This window comes from Physcomitrium patens, chromosome 10 (assembly GCF_059467195.1).
Source record: "Physcomitrium patens ecotype Gransden chromosome 10, ASM5946719v1, whole genome shotgun sequence".
In the NCBI taxonomy this organism is placed as follows: domain Eukaryota; kingdom Viridiplantae; phylum Streptophyta; class Bryopsida; order Funariales; family Funariaceae; genus Physcomitrium; species Physcomitrium patens.
The window spans coordinates 14,298,967-14,316,782 of NC_143419.1; the positions used below are offsets into that span (position 1 = coordinate 14,298,967).

A 17,816-nucleotide genomic window follows, 5' to 3' on the forward strand; every position below is an offset into this window, starting at 1 on the left:
CAAGTTATATGCCTAATAGCTTGAATAAAGCTTCCAAAAATCTTCTCATGAAGCATGGAACCCAATCTGAGATGATGACATGAAATAATCCATAGTAACAAAAGATAATATCAAAAAAGATCCATGCAAGTGCTGGGGCATCAATATCCAAGCGCACTATGGCTAAGTAAAGTTGCTTTGAAAGTTGATCCACAAAGACAGCAACCACGATGTGATTATGACGTGTTTGTGGCAAATACATAATAAAATCCATAGTCACTTACTTTTAATATGTCGTAGGTAGTAGAATTGGTTGCAATAGTCTAAAAGATAATATGTTGCGTACTTTCTTATGTTTATATAACCACAAGAACATACAAAAGCTTGAATATCATAATCCAAATCTATCCAAAATTATATTCTTAAGATCTGTTCTAGAGTCTTCTCTTGCCTTAGATGTCTAAATATTAGGATGTTATATCATTCTTGAAGTATGCGCATCCAAAATATAGCACTATCAAGTATATAAATTTTCTTCTTAGTATAGAGTAAGCTATTAATAAAACTAGAATCTTGATACCATGTATTGTCCACCTTGAGTTGATTCCTAACAATTTTAAAATAAACATTGTGATATGTAGCTTCCTTCTATTGTGTATCTTTAATTAGGTTTGAAATGATATTACTAATAGTAGAAATTTTTGCCTTGTCTCTTGATTCGGCCTTTAAAATTGGTCTCCGCAATAAGTTATCTTAGACAATATATTGTCACCCTTACTTGTATTCAACTTGGATATCAAAAAACTATAATTGTTCTTCCCAATAATGATGTCATGATTTCATATTTTTTAGATACAAATTGTGTAAGAAGAATCAATGGTCAATCCAAACAACTACTGGCTTTTCTAATAGATAGTGTCACCACATTTTTATAGCATGCACAATGACTAATTGTTCTTAATCACATGTAAAGTAATTGCGCTTTGTCCTTTTGAGCTTCTGTAATTCATACATTACAGGTTGAAGGCTCCTACCAAAGTCTTGTTGAAATACTGCTCTAATAGCAAAATTAAAAGTATCAATATCAAATATACAAGGAAGGTTAGGATTATACAGGTGCAATATTAGAGCAATAATGAGTGCTTCCTTTAACCTATCAAAAATACTTTGTTGCACTAGTTTCCATTCAAATGGGGTAGTCTTCCCTGATAGGTTTGTAAATGAAGGAGTAATGTGCATAAATTGTCAAACAAAACATCAATAATATCTAGCAAGGCCTAAAAATGAGCGGACTTCAAAAGCATCCTTGGCAGTTGGCCAATCTTTTATTGCTTTTATCTTATCCTGTTCCATGTGCATGCCTTCGGAAGACACCACATGTCCCCATAAAATGACTTTTGACTTCTAAAGTTCACATTTTGATTACTTACAATAGAAGTGACTATCTTGTGGTTGATGCAATACTTTTTGTATGTATTGCTTATTCTCTTCAAAGATTTTACTATATATAAGGATATCATTTATAAAAATAACTACACACTTATGTAAAAAATCTCGAAATAGTCTATTCATGTCACCTATAAAAGAGGCTAGAAAATTGGTGAAGCCAAAATATAAAATAAGCCATTCAAAATATCCATAGTATATACAAAATGCCATCTTCTCAATATCTTCTTTTATAATAGGTACCTGCCAATATCTACTCCAAAGCTTCAATTTGCCAAAGATAGTTACACCTCAAAGTTAGTCAAGAAGATCATCCATACGTAGAAGTGGATATGTATTTTTAACAATCTGCTCATTGATGCCTCAATAGTCAATACAAAGCCAAAATCCACCATCCTTTTTAGGTGCAAAGAATACAAGTGCTCTTCATAATGATATGCTTTCTCGAATGAGGCCCTTTTCTAAGAGATTGTCTAATATTTTCTAGAATTTTTTAAGTTTATTTGATGGTAGGTAATAAATTAGCCAACTTATTAGTTTGGCTCCAAGCAATAGTTCTATTTGAAAAGAAGCACCTTGATCAAGACACATGCTACTTGATAGGTCAATTGTAAAGACATTCTAATATTCTTTTATGAGTTGATTTGTCCATTCTAGTCTTTTGGTTGTCTTTTCTACTATTGATGCAAGATTTAGAATCACCATATATATCAGTTGCTTATGTTATATTTTTTTCTTCATAAGGATCATTTCTACGAGTAAGTTTTTATTTGCAAATTATTTTTCTTCTTCACTTGATTCGGAGGTACAAAGAATCATGATGCTTCTACCATCTTTGAAAGAAATTGTCTTTGTTATCCAATCAACTTGCTTATTTTCTACCTCCAACTATGGCATGCCAAAGATAACATCATATTTTAGCTTTGTTACTTTGAATCTCTCTCTTTGGACGTATGTGTTAGTCAATTTTAAGATTTCTTCTTCATGTGTCTCATTTAATATGTTCTCTCAATTATTTATAAGGTATATACTTCTTTCTTTGATTACCTTAATTTTTATTTTAATTTGATTGATAATTTTAATCAAGATACAATTTTCTATAGAGGCACAATCCACAAATACTCAACATGGCTGTCCTCTTAATAGTCTTGTTAGATGTACCAATCAATTCTTTTTACAGTTATCTGAGGTCATGCCATTTGTATCTGAGAGTCAATAGCTATCTCTAATACTAGCTCTCAAAACCTTTATTAGAGAGCCTTGTTTTCTTATTCTATCTTAATATTGACTTAGTGAGACTTAAGATTGTGAACTTGCCTTGTTTCATTAGTGATTATGTTTTGATATTTTGAACAACCTCCAATTTAATGGCCTGACTCTTGAAAATAGAAACAAAATTCCTTTTCTCCTAATATTTGTTGTCTTTGAGGTGTCCATGATCCTTGTAGGGCATCAATTTCCATTGATGTTGGTTATTATGCCATAATATTAGCTAGCAGCATAGAACTTTGTACTAAAGTTCGTGTTCCATGATTTCTAAAATCTATAGCATTGACTCTCTCTGCAATCCTAATTGTCTCTTCAAATATTTGTGGATCCGTTAGTTCCACCTCTTGCTGGATTTCAAGTTTCAAACCTTGTAGAAATTGATCCATCATCTCCATCTATGAAACATTGTTAATTTGAAGATATAAAGACTTGAATTGGATGACATAATTTTACACCATCGTAAATTGTGTAAGATTTGTCAACTAATCGCATATTATCTTCTCCACATTGATGGACCAAAATTGATTTCTAAACTTAGTCTCAAATTCTTCCCAATCAAAAAATCCACCTTGAGCTCCATAGCTTTGAACTTGATGTCACCACCAAATGGCTGCCGCATCTTTCAAATAGTTGATTGCATACATAATTCCTTCAGTGGAATTTATCCCTAATAGTTGAATGTATTTTTGCATGTTGAAGAATCATTGACATACATCATCTTGTCTTGAAGTTCCAGAGTATGTACTAGGCTTACTCAATTTCAGCCTAGTAGATGTCAACTTTCTTATCCTACAAGTTCCTATTTGTCCTTGCAAAGTATCTATCTAGCTTAAGAAGTTTTATATTTGAACTCACATTTGGGATTTCTCTTCCATATCTCTTATGCTATAATTTTATTGTTGAATTCTATTATTGTAATACCTTTTTACCTTCTGGTTGATTTTTTTGGAATAGCTTGTCATAGCCTCAATACAGTATCTAGTGTGACCACAATAATTGACCTCAAATTAGATGATGGCTATCGACATATTGTCACGGACATACATATTTATCTTGATAATTATCTAGATAATAAGAATAGGTAGAAATAAGTCAAAGTAGATAAACTTGATAATATCTTATAAAAAGCTTCCTAGAAGCTTCATAGATGTTGTTTTGCCTTTATATATGTCTATAGGTGATTAGTAGGTTGAAAACTTGGCCAATAAGGAGGCCATGTGTCAACATGTTGACCACTTGTAGTACAAGTTGGACATATGGTGCACACCTAAGAAACTTGCTTTACAAATTAGACATATGTCTTGCAAGTTGGATATGTATTAGAGGTCCTATAGCATGTTGCTATGAATTTTTTAGTTAAGTAGTATATATTGAAGCAAGAGTGACGCCTTCTTTACTCTTGTCAATTTCTTTCTTGCTTCTAGTCCAATTTCAAGAGTCTCAAGTTTTCTTGTCTTTTGGCAATAAGTCATTCTAGTTTCTTTTTAATATACATACTTCCTTATTTCTATTTTGTCACTTTTTCTTTGACATAGTTTTCATTGGTTTATGCATCATCTTTCAATTCATGTCCTTGATAGATTGACAAGAATGCACATAGAATATTAGAGCTTTATTCTTTATTGATTAAGAGTGGATTACTCTTTTTTCTTGATAAGACATAAGCATATTAGAAGTTGCGGATTACCTCTTCTAAACTTATATTATTTCTAGATTTATTTTTTATTTTTTATTTATTATTTATTTTTTTTCTTTTCTTGATTCTTGAGTATCGTATTTTGTGAGAATAGACACCTTTCTTTTATTGTACTGGCATGGCAAAGCTTACTGAAATGAAGAGTACAATGGTTCAAATGTAAGAGCAAATAAGAGAGTTAATGCTTGCAATACATCAACTCAGTCTACCACCAAAAGAAATAAGAAGATTATGAAGCAATGAAAATATAGAGATGATTGGAGTTGCTTCAACATCTATATCAAGCCATACTATTGTCCCTACAATGGAACATCATTAAAGTTTCAAAGAACCAAAAATTAGATTACATGAGAAATTTGATGGCACAAGATTTAAGTTTCGACGATTCATCAATCAAGTACAACTGGTGATTGAACTACAATCTGAAAGTTATCTAACTCAAGGATCACAACTTAGGTTTATTAGAACATTACTTTCAGATTGTGCTTTATCATGGTTTTCATCATTTCTTCAATGACATGATCTAATATTGAATAGTTTGGAAGTATTTTTAGTAGATTTTTGATCTATTTATAGAAAATATGATGTAATATATGTTATAATCAATAAGATTTGTATCTTATAATAAGGCAATCGATTAGTGACATTATACACTTGACATTTTTAATAATTAGAGATAAATATTAAGTAAGATGATGCACCACTTATTAGCTAATTTTCCTATAGATTACAATATGAAATAAAAAATTGATGCTTAATTTATCTGATCCTCAAACATTGAGTCAAGCAATTGACTTTGTTGTGAAATGTGACAATTGGCTTTTTGAGTTTCAATTTGAGAATTGCACAAGGAAACCTCAATGTTATTACAATTCAATGACAATACCAACAACTTTTCAATCTAAATATTTGAAAGTAGAAGATATGCAAATTGATGTAGTATGTTTTAAACCTCTTACCAAATAAGAAAAGACTCATCATCATCAAAAAAGACTATGTTTATATTGTGGAGAAGTGAAGCACATTATTCAATACTATTTATAGAAATGATGCAACTACAAAATGATGAATATTGCTATCAAAGATGAAAACATGTCGAAAAATGAATTTGTCCAACTACAATAGGAAGTGTGCGACTAGAATCTTATACAATTTCTAATAAAGGTCCTATTTTCTCTTAAGAATCCTCTCATTGTTTTATATTAGATGTGCATTTAGGATCTAATAATCATAAAGTCTATGCTTTAATAGATTTTGGAGCCTCAACTTGTTTTTTAGATGAAGAATTTATTAAAAGTCACAATATATAGTTAATACGAAAAATTAAACTTGTATATGTAGAAGTCATAGATGGTCGTCCACTATCTTCTAGAGATATTACTCATAAAACACTTCCTATAGATGTAGTAATAAATGGTCATAATAGTTGCATAATTTTTAGTATAACTAGATCTCCCTCTAATCTTGTCATTTTAGGTTTATCATGGCTAGAAAGTATAATCCTATGATAGATTGGATTTCTTATAAATCTGACTTTTCTTTGACTATCATTAAGAGGTTTTTTAATCTAGTAGAAAGCCATGAGTCTAGTGTAGCCAAACTTATATATGTAGGAGCAAAAGCTTTTTTGCATACTGCAAAAGAAGGTTCATCTTTTGTTATTTATGTCACATCTATTTTAAATGATGGAATGATTTTAAATGAAATTCCAAGTCAATATCAAGATTTTAAGATATTTTTGAAAAAAAGAATGAAGATATTGTCTCAGAGTATCATCCATATGATTGCTCAATTGATCTTAAAGAATGAACTCAGCCACTATATGGTCCAATCTATAGTTTATGACAAAATGAATTGGCTGAACTCAAGAAATATATTGATGAAAACTTGGCCAAGAATTCCATACACCATTCAAAATCTCCAATAAGAGTTCCTATCTTATTTGTGAAGAAAAAAGATGGATCATTGCAAATATGTATAGATTATTGAAGACTCAATAAGATTACCATCAAGAATAGATATCCTCTATCTTTGATATCTGGACTTTTTGATCAATTAAATCAAGTTAAGATCTATATAAAAATAGATCTACAAAGAGCATACAATCTGGTCCACATTAAAGAAGGAGATGAATGGAAGATTACATTTTGAATAAAGTATGGACACTTTGAATATAATGTCATGCTTTTTGGATTCATGAATGTACCAACTACTTTTTAACATCTTATGAATGATGTTTTTTTTGAGTTTCTAGATAATTTTGTTGTTTGATACTTAGACAATATTTTAATTTATTCTAAGAATACAAAAGAACACAAAGTTCATGTTTGTTGTGAGTTACAGAAATTTAGAGATGTAGGATTGTACGTTAAGATGAAAAAGTGTGTATTCCATACTACTCAAGTTGACTTCTTAGGACACATCATGGTCTAATGATAGATTCTAAAAAAGTTCACACAATCAAAGACTGAAAGATTTTAAAATCGCTAAGAGATGTACAATACTTTTTGGAATTTGCCAATTACTATTAGATCTTCATCAAGAATTTTTTTCAAGTTGTAGTGTTACTTACATGCTTAACTTGTAAAGACAAGCTTAAGTGGAGTAAAAAAAATAGAAGCATTATTTGAAGCTTTGAAGAAAGCTTTTTATTTCTATACCAATCCTATATTGTGTCAACTTTTTAAAAGCATTTTTTATGGAGACAGATGCATTTGACTTTGCCTTAATTGTAGTCTTGTCACAAATAGGAACAAATGACAATTCAAAAATCAAGATTAATTATGAAATCTATGACAAGGAACTTCTTGCAATTGTGGATTCTTTTCAAGAATGGCATCATTATTTAGAAGGCGCTTCAAGTCCAATCACTATATATACGGATCACAAGAACCTCGAGTATTTCATGTCAGCACTTGTTTTGAATCAGAAAGAAAAGCAACTTTTGTCTAACAAAAGATAATTTTATTGAAGCTAGAAAAATTTCATCTTTGAGTGATAAAATCAACATTGACTATTGATTTGATTTTTCTCAAGCTGATCCAAGCAAGTATGTCTTCAAACCTTCTTGTTCATGATATTAAAAACAATTCTTCTAAGTTTCAAGATACTTCTAAGTTTGAATATAACGAGGACCTACTCTATTTTGAAGGATGTTTATATGTTCCAGAAAGAGAAGCAAGATTACGTGCTCTTGAACCTCATCACAATTTCCCTTCAACAGGATATTTTGGATATAATAAGACTTTAGAGCTTATATTTAGAGATTTTTGGTGGCCTCAAATGTGGAAGGTTATTAAAGAATTTGTGTAGACATGTAATATTTGTTCAAGATCAAAAACTCCTTGTCATCAATATTATAGACTCTTCCAACCATTACTTATACCAAAACAACTATGGTCTTCTGTCTCTATGGATTTTATCACAGATCTTTCAATTTCAAGTTCATATGATTCTATATTTGTGATTGTAGATCATTTCATCAAGATGGCATATTTTATACCATATACAAAATCTATCTCAAGTAAAAGAATAGCTAAATTCTTCCTTGACAACATCTATTGCTATCATGGATTATCAAGGGATATTATATCAAATAAAAGAATACAGTTTTTATCAAGTTTTTGAAGAATTCTTTTCAAGATATTGAAGGTAGATATAAAACCATCTTCAGGTTTCCACCTTTAAACTGATGGACAAATAGAATGGATAAATCAAGTTTTAGAGCAATACTTGAGATATACCATCAAATATCAACAAGATGATTGGAAAACTCTTTTGCCATTGGCAAAGTTTGCTTACAATAATTCAATATATTCTTCTACTCAACAAACACCTTTCTTTCTCAATTACAATTATTATCCATGATTTGACACTTTTGACTTTTTAAAAGTTGATAATTGTGTAGTACAAGATGTGGCAAATTGATTGTCACAACTATATGCAACAATAAAGGTACAATTAAAGGAAGCTCAAGAACGAGAAAAAGCCAATGCAAATTTTTGTCGGAAAGAACAACCTCAATTCCATGTAGGAGATAAGATATGGTTACTTCATTGTAATATTAAAACTATTTGTCCTTATGACAAGTTGGATTATTGTAGGCTTGGATCATTTCCTATTTGTGAACAAATCAATCTAGTTGCTTATTGATTACACCTACCAAAGTCTATAAAAATCCATCTTATCTTCTATGTGTCTTTATTTAAGCCATACAAGACAATAGATATACAAAGAAAGAGACAAATGCCACCAACTCTTATAGAAGTGGACAATAATGAAGAATTTGGGATGGAAGAAGACTTAGATTTAAGGTGGCATCAAAATAGGTTAAAATATCTAGTACATTAGTATAGATATGACATTAATGAATGCACATGGGAGCCATCCAAAAATCTAGCAAATGCATCAACCAAAATTAAAGCATTTCATCAACAATATCCATCAAAACAAAGATGAAAAGTCAAGAAATTCTTTGCTTTTAAAGCAAAGCAAGCCCAATAGAGATTTCATTCTATCTTATTTGATTGCTTCTTTGGATTTTTTAGTACTAAGGACATGAAGAACCAACAACTACTAGATTCAACTTAAGAGTTATCATTTGCTGAGCTACTAGACAAGACATTGCGACAATCACATCCTTTGAGATGGCAAAATTGAGATGAAGATCCTCAAGAATGATATGTTCTTCCTCAAATAGATGGGAAGATACAACACGTGTGATACCATGACCTTGAAAGAGACTCCTGATGTTTAGTGATACTTTTGGAGGTAGAAACTACTCTTGATAGTATTATTAATGTTTTGTTTGAAAGAAGTTATAAAGGCCTCAATAATGATCAAATATTAGGATGGTCTTCTTGTCCTAATATGAGACATTATCAATGGTTGAAGGGACCTATAAACTACCTTCGAAGAGAACAAAGATCAGAGTACATGGCAAATACAGTTTGCTGCATCTTGGACTCTATCGATATATAATCATTGCTTCTTGTGGAACTCGTCTCTAAAAAGGGAGGAGTAATGTCATAGACATACATATTTATCTTGATAATTATCTAGATAATAAGAATAAGTAGAAGTAAGTCAAAGTAGATAAATATAATAATATCTTGTAAAAAGCTTCCTAGAAGCTTCAAAGACGTTGCTTTGCCTTTATACATGTCTATAGGTGATTGATAGGTTGAAAACTTGGCTAATAAGGAGGCCATGTGTCAATATGTTGACCACTTGTAGTACAAGTTGGACATATGGTGCACACCTAAGAAACTTGCCTTGCAAATTAGACATATGTCTTATAAGTTGGATACGTATTAGAGGTCCTATAGCATGTTGCCATGAATTTCGTAGTTAAGTAGTATATATTGAAGCAAGAGTAAGACCTTCTTCACTCTTCTCAATTTCTTTCTTGCTTCTAGTCCAATTTCAAGAATCTCAAGTTTTCTTGTCTTTTAGCAATAAGTCATTCTAGTTTCTTTTTAATATACATACTTCCTTATTTTTATTTTGTCACTTTTTCTTTGACACAGATTTTATTGATTTATGCATCATCTTTCAGTTCATGTCCTTAACACATACTACCAAAGAATAGTCTAATACTTGCTTTGATACAAATGAAATAGGGCCAATCTTTCTTGAGAATCTAAGACTCTTCTAATCCATAGCCATATAAAACCTCATCATGAAGTAGGACAAAATGGACCAAAACAAAACCATATTTTATCTTTTATTTATTTTTACTTTAAGCATGATATTACAAAAACATCTTTTAATTTAGATGCTTAATTTATAAACTTCATGATCCTTTAAAATCTTCTAAGTGATATTTTTAGTAACTAATATATATATATATATATATATATATAAGAAAAGCTAAGATCATCTTTAATCTTTTAAAAATCTTTCTTTATATTCAATTTTTTCTTCTAATCTTTATATTTTCTTTATATATATTAATAGCTATTTTAGCTTATTTCTATCTTATAGCAAGTCCTCATTTTTGTCTTTTGTTTTTTTTTTTTTTGTTTTTTTTTTTGTTTTTTTTCTTCTTAATAGTAAATGTACATAATTTCATTATTTTTTGTAAAGATTTTTTTTAACAAGAAAAAATATAAAATAGTTTTGTATTTAATAAGGATTTTTTAATTTGAAAAATTTATAAAAATATTAGACTTGTAAAAATCATAGAATTATCTATTACGCATATAACCAAATATGTATAATAAATTTATAAAGGATCTATTATGCCATCATTTTATAAAATATATTAATCTTTTATATTAATTTATCATCTTTAATCTTAAAGATGGAAAAATATAACATTAAAATTTTTATTAAGATAATTTATTTTAAATTATTTTCATAGTAGTAATGTTAAAGGTGTTCACTTTTTTTACTTCTTTTATTCATTTTTTTTTCGTAGCTTCTTAAATACCTACAAACTTATAAGCCCTTTTAAATGTCTAGAGTCTAGAATTTGATTTTGATTTTTGATTTTTTTAAGACAAATTTTAACAACTTATATTGTTAATTTTTTTTACATTAAAGGAATCTTTTAAATATATATATATATATATATATATATTATGAATAAAATTAAAAACGTTTAAAATACAAAATCTGAATTTTTTTAAATAAAAAAATGCAAATAAATAAATGTACCACCACATGTTGACAAGTTGTACTAAAAAAAGAATACAAAAACAGGGCTATAAAATCTCAACCATGATAGATTGATGGCCCAGCATGAGGAAGGATTACCTCAACACCAACATTCAGTTTAAAACCGATAAAGGAGAGTTGACAACTGAAGTAGTAAATGTCCATTGTAGCTCTCTCTACGACACAAACTAAATTGCATGGAAAAAGCCTCATATTCTTTCATGTGGGATTATTATTCTTATTTATTTACTTATTTATTTTTGTTGTTGTTGTTTAAAGCATATTTATCAAATGAATGTTCCGATGCGGTGATGGTGGTTCTGAAATAGAGAGACCATGGTGGTGAGCTCCATTTCGAAGGTGGTCGTGTGAAGTTGCTGCCCAACTTTGTGCACAAGTGTGTCACTGAACCCCGATTTTCTCGTGAATTTAAAACTGGGATGGGCTAGCTAAGGCGAAGTTTTCTAAAACAGTCGATTGGTTCGACAACTCAAGGATCACTAGTTCGTTGAAAAAGATGGCAAAACAGAATATTAACAATGGGGAAGGGGCAGATGTGCACAAAAAAAGCAGAGGAAATTTACTTGTTCAAAAGTGCGGAGGATGCAAGCATTGACTAAGTCGTGGAATTGCCGAGGGAGAGTCAGCCCCCCTTCCCCTCCCAGGGGATGATGGGGATGGGGATGGTGACAAGGACTTCGACTACGTTCAAGAGAGTTTTTTTTTCTTTTTTTTTTTTTTTTTTTTTTGCTAAATCATCGGAGAGCTTACCACAACGCAAAAAGTATGATGCCAAAACAAAAGCACGGTTGTCAGGTCAAAATTTGCCGGTGCAGGTGCAGCTTGGTAGGCAGCTGTTACTTCACCCAAAACTGGGTCACAAATGCTCGGGAAGGCCAACGAAGGGAAAGGATGGAAAGAGAGAGAGAGAAAGAGCGAGGTGAAGCCGACGACGACGACGACTTGTCAAGCGAGATTTCTAGAAAAGTTGAATGCTTCAATGTCGTTGGCTATGTCGTTCGTTCGTTGGAGCTTGTGGATCCCTCACAGGGCATCGCGTAAGGTTTCAGTCGAATCTTGGGCGACTTGGCCTGACAGAATCTTCGCTTCGATCGCCATAGCTGGCCACCACGACGACTAGGCCCAGGCCTGGCTGGGTGAGAGCCAGTTCCAGCCGCCGGCCCCACATGCTCTCTCTCTCTCTCTCTCTCTCGCATCTGGCGTTGCGTTGCGACCATGAGGTAGACTACAGTATGGTTAAGAGCGGGCTTGCGGGTGGAGAGAATTGGGCTGTGTTCGATCGAGGCTGATGGTGCTGCAGTGGCTGGTGCCGTCGCTTTACGGAAAGGGGCTGGTGCCGGGGATGCGTAGGTTTGTAGGCTTTGGAGCAATGAGGCTTTGATTTTACGATCTGGCAGGGACGATCGATTGTTGGAATCTAGCAGCGAGACGATGGGATATACGAGGAAGCATCACATCTAGTGGTGAGGGTAGAGGATTGCATTCGCCACTGGAAATGGATCCCCTCCCTGGAGGATTGAATGTTGAAATGGCTTCCGGATTGATCACAGATCGTGTGAGCGGTAAGAATCCAGTCTTCATCCTCATTTTCCGAATGATTTGAGCGCTTCTAGTTCTTTAGCTGAGGAATTGTGGCCTATGATTGTCTCCCAGCTGGAATGCCAAGTTCGATGTTCTTCATCGCATCAATCAGCACCACTAAACCATTCGCATTCAGAGTAAGTGAAGCACTATGCCATCTCAGCGGCAGAAACTAAAGAGGCGAACTTGCACGCACGTAATTTTGAAGCGAGGTCGTCTTACCAAAGTGTGCGAATGGGACATTAATAAACGACTGTTTCACCCTCCATTTTTGCCGCTTCTCGGCATTCTCTCAAACGGCGATCGAAGAGGTAACTCCTTTGCACGGAACGGCCCGAGACGGTTCTGTCTGTAGTTCATTTCAGGCCCGGAAACTGATCGGATTTCTGAGGAGCCATAGATTGTTCCATTTGGGGTGGGGATTCCTCAAAATTGGATAAAAGCACGACATTGCTATCTAGCTTTTCTTTGCCGCAACAGTGGTGGGGTAAATTTGGACTAGGATTCTTTTGAAGACGGTGGTTGTGTTTATATTTGGGTTTTGATTGCATTAGGAATTGGTCCTTTCCTTACCTCTTCTTACACTCCAAGTCGCATTCTCAGTGCCTTCCGCAGCCTCTCTTATATATTTCAGTTCAGCTTAATCTACAAAATGGTGGAACTGACACGATATCAGCATGGTCTACCAACGATTCCAATTTTAAAATCTCCATTTACAACTTGAAGCTCCTCTCCATGTAGTATGAAATTATTCCGATAGAACAGAAAGTACGCTAATTGTTTAAATTAACTGTCTTCTTTATTCACAGAAAAATAAGCATACATTTTAGGCAACAGAATTTGGTGAAATGAGATGCAGGGACCCTCTGCTCCTGAAGACATCCTGGGTTCTTTCTCTCTTTCTTTCTTTCTTTCTTCAGGATATGCAAGTAGTGTGATATGGAAACAGGAGTGTAGGGCGTAAGGAATCCAACCGGGTGAGCAGGTGCTATCCCCAAGCATGACAGAACAACCAAAAACATTTGATTTGTGTGGGACATTTACGCTTAATGCAGCAAGTCTTAGAATTGGGTGCTCAAAGTCACTACTGGATTGGACAGGATTCGTTTCTTCTAGGTTGAAGAAAAACCCAGTGACGAAGGCGATGATTTTTGAGCCAGGATTTGGAAGAAGAGGGGAACCAAGGCACGAATGGTTTATCCGCAGTGACAAGAGTATTTCAAGTATCTTGCGTGAGCTTCAAAGTTGATGTCGATCACAGCGAGAATTCTCTGGCAAATCAATGGAGTATTCTGAGGAACTGAATTCTTTCAAAATGGAGCGTGAGAGTGTAGTCTCGAGTAGCAAGCCAAGCAATCTAGCCGAGAATCTATTCCAATCGATGAAGACGGCACGTACACTAGACTACGGTCTTCAGCTGATGGACGATTCCAAAATGTTGCGCAGAATCTTAAAGAGTGAGATTTACAATCGGGAGTATTCAATGAGGAGCTGCAGCGTAGACAAAGCTAGTGGAGCCGAACATGTGCAGCGGACTGGATCAAAGGATCGAGAAAAGAAAACAGGAAACGGGGAGGAGCAAAGCTCGTATGCCTTCGCGGATTCATACAACGGAGACGAAGAATATGACTACATAGTGGAGGTGCCAGAGGAGGACGACGTTGAGGTTTACGAAGACAACCAGTCGGAGATATGGCCGCCGCCGCTCAACTCCGAACGGGATTTACAGCTGCTTCGACCCCCCGCGAGACTGGAAGCAATGCAATCTGTGGAGCGAGAGTGGGTGCACAAGCTGTACGCTGCTATGAACGATTGCCTGTTCTTGTGCAGTCGACTTAAGAATGCGCAGAACCAGGTGACGATCTACCACTCGCAAGTGTCTCATCTCACCAAGTGTTACTTCATGGCGGAGGAGAATTTCCAGAGGTACCAGACGAGGATTGAGCGAGCTGTGGAGCATCCGAATTGGGCATTCGAGCAGAGCTTTCGGATAGGTTCGGAGGCGATGTCGTTCTGCATCGATTCTCTAGTGCAGCTCCGGCATGTCATGCACGACGGGGAGATGCTCGCCACGCAGTGCTGTCGTCAAGATTGGTGGCGGATGGCGCTCACACTCCCCTGCACGGGCCCCAACTTCCCCCGGTTCAGATCCATGTCGCCATTCGCGTTCAACATCCGAGAATTTGTGTGGAGCCTCAACGTTGTGGAGTTCGCGTTTCATATCTGGCGCAATGGCCCGCCCATATACACGACCTCGCTTTTGAGCTCGGCATTCAGCCACTGGGCGACGGAGGAGCGGCACATCCGGTACACTTATCTGTACTCGTTGAAAGCAGACGAGGAGAGAGAAGCTAGTGACAAGAGGGTCATGTGCTTGACGCTGCGGTACATCGTGAATGCTACTTGGTATAACCCCATCGAAGAGGAGCCCGATCGCTATGTCTTCGAGGTTTTGATGCTGAAGCTTGAGGGGCCGGAACTAACCCCCAATCTCGCCCCTGACTCGTTCTGGATCGACCAATACCAACTGGAGCTTTACGACACCATCGGTCAGGGGAGCTTAGGTGTTGTCTTGAAGTGCAAGTGGTTCGGGGAGTGTGTGGCGGTGAAAGTGCTCACCGGGGGTATCGATCCGGTGGTGCTCGAAGCTGAGGCTGCACTTGTTGCTGGCGTGCAGCACCCCAACATTGTGAAGCTTATCGGATGTGCTTACAACCAGGAACGGAGAGCTGGGATGTTCGTGATGGAAGTCGTGGGGCGGGATCTACGCACGCTCATTGAGCTCCGTAACATGAACTTCCAGAACAGATCACCCCCTTTCTCTTTGTTGCAATCTGTTGAGATTATGTTGCAGATTGCGGAGGCTCTCCAGTACTTGAAGGATTGCAAGCTGATGCATAAAGACGTGCGGGCGCGGAAAGTGCTGATCAGGCTCTGTGAAGCCGGAGAGGCTTCAGCTCCGAGCTGGGAGTACTTCCACGTGAAGCTCGCGGATGTTGGGTTGGCGAAGTTTAAGCTGGAAATGCTGCAGGCGAGCTCATTCCAAACAGAAGCATGTCGATGGCGAGCTCCGGAGGTATTCCGCGACGAGGAGATGATAGAGAAGTACTCATGGCCGGCAGACGTGTACAGCTTCGCCATGACGTGCTACGAAATCCTCACCGGGGAGGTGCCCTTCCAAGGCGTTCCTCTCAACGAGGTGTATTTAAAATTATGCGCCGGAGAGCGTCCAGAGCTCCCCGCTCACTGTCCGCCTTACATTGCCAAGTACATTGCGAAGTGCTGGGCCAGTAACCCTAATGAGCGACCCGAATTTTCTGAAATTTGTGAGCATCTGCGACATTGGAAGTGCATGCTGCTCCTCAGGAAATCCATCCCGGCCGTCCAGCCCGCAGGCAAGCTCACCGGCAACATCATTGGCAAACCTTGGGAGTCTTGACACTCTGTGTATACTCCTCCAAGTAAATCCCCAATCCCCGGTATGAGTTTTCATCACCGCAAAAGCCCACATTTCTCCGAGACTCATCTTGCTTCACTCCAATGAAGGGATATAACCACTTTTGGAGCTTCCTTTTCTGCTCACATTTGCAGGTGCGTCTGTTATGCTGTGATATCACTTGCTCAAATCTGTGTTTTTTGTGACATTGATATGCATAGTCTTTCGCCGGCTGTCAGTACGTCGGGTCTCTCATGCGTTGGGGGATTTCATTGTCCATTGCCAGATTGATAAGCGGTAATGACGAGGAATTCAATGCAGGAAAAAATGCTTTGTTCATAGCTGGATTCATCATGGATCAAGTTCGTCGCAAGAGGACAACCTTAGCAGGGCTTCGAAAACTGGCACGACTCCACTTCGTACCTTGATGTGAAGAGACCACTCTATGCACCTTTCAAAGCCATACATGGTGACTTGGGTCAACAAGGAAGATGCCCGTTTCTTCAGTGTCACATTTATCATGAATAAGTTGGTATTCTAACATCTCACACATTGCAAGGTACAGTAGATTTTCCGCATCAAAGCAGCTCAAGTTGATATACATTGATGAACAGCATTCAAGGCTCGAGTACATGTGCTCCTACTCTCCAAGCAGGGTGCAGATTCAACCGCAATCTCCATTCTCAAATGTGTGTTTTTCTAGCTCTTCTACACACGGGTGCTGTAATAGAATTGGATCTAGACAGGACCCAAGTTTTCAGTCCTGTATGCTCGCAAGATTTTCGAAGAGCAACCACTTCTTTATTTGAGCTGTGACTGTTTTAAGACCTCATATCTCTCTTCTTCTTACTTTTTTGTGTTCTGCAGTGAGATTGAATGGGTAGTTAACGGAAACATGGTGTAGAATAATCACCAAATAAGAGAAACACCGACGATTTCTAGAATAATTCTCTGGTGAGATGGCTCACCAGTGAACACATGCACCCAGTTAGCATCTGAACACATGGACAGATTTTTAGGCTTATATATCGAACTGGGATACAACCCATCTCTTTTCTCTTTTCTGTGCCTCATTTTTCTTCTTCTGTTGCCATTCTTGTGGAGATATGGTCATGTGGTTACTGTTTGATGTCAATTAACAAGGGAATGTGAGATTCGAAGATCACATTACAATCAATTTTCCTAATTTCTAGAGTTGTAGGAGGGACTCTATCGACTATGAATGCTCAAGTTCAGATTGTGCTGACGGTGTGATTTATTATAATAAGTATTATTGTGTTTTCTTAATAATTAGCTAGGTTTATTGGGTGCATGTTTTCTTTATCAAAATATGGGTGTATGCCATAAAGTTGTAAAGCTACTGGCCTGTGGGACCATATTATTCTGTCATTTCCGACTGTTTTGGATACCTTAATGTTGAACGTTTAGAATAAATCTTGAAGAACTTGATAAAAATCTCATATATGAGGTCCCAGAATGTAAAATGATTTTGAGAAAGGGTATTTGAAAGTAGATGTTGTTGAATGTAATCATTGCTTACAAGTATTATATATATATATATATACGTAAAATAATTGTATCAACTATAAGAATAAATATGTTTATCATATCACTTGTTTAGCGTGGACTTATTATGTTTTGTGCTAATTTTTTTCTAAATATCAAAATTACTAGTCAACATTCAAGTCAAAAAAAAATTCTAAATGTCAAAATTACTAATCAACAGAA

At 35.7% G+C, this 17,816-nt stretch overlaps 1 protein-coding gene across 2 annotated transcripts; it reads left to right on the plus strand.

Moving 5' to 3' along the window:
* The first annotated feature begins 12,216 nt into the window (after positions 1-12,216).
* LOC141044434 (light-sensor Protein kinase-like) lies at positions 12,217-17,146 on the plus strand. Of its 2 annotated transcripts, XM_073537060.2 has the most exons (4): positions 12,217-12,633; positions 12,725-12,963; positions 13,753-16,243; positions 16,410-17,146. In XM_073537060.2, the coding sequence occupies exon 3, from the start codon at positions 13,935-13,937 to the stop codon at positions 16,089-16,091; it is 2,157 nt and encodes a 718-aa protein (XP_073393161.2). In that variant the 5' UTR covers positions 12,217-12,633; positions 12,725-12,963; positions 13,753-13,934; the 3' UTR covers positions 16,092-16,243; positions 16,410-17,146. The 2 variants fall into 2 exon arrangements, with proteins under 2 accessions (XP_073393161.2, XP_090109958.1); XM_090253832.1 differs by lacking the exons at positions 12,217-12,633; positions 12,725-12,963 and having other exon boundaries at positions 13,791-16,243; positions 16,375-17,146.
* Positions 17,147-17,816: the final 670 nt, after the last annotated feature.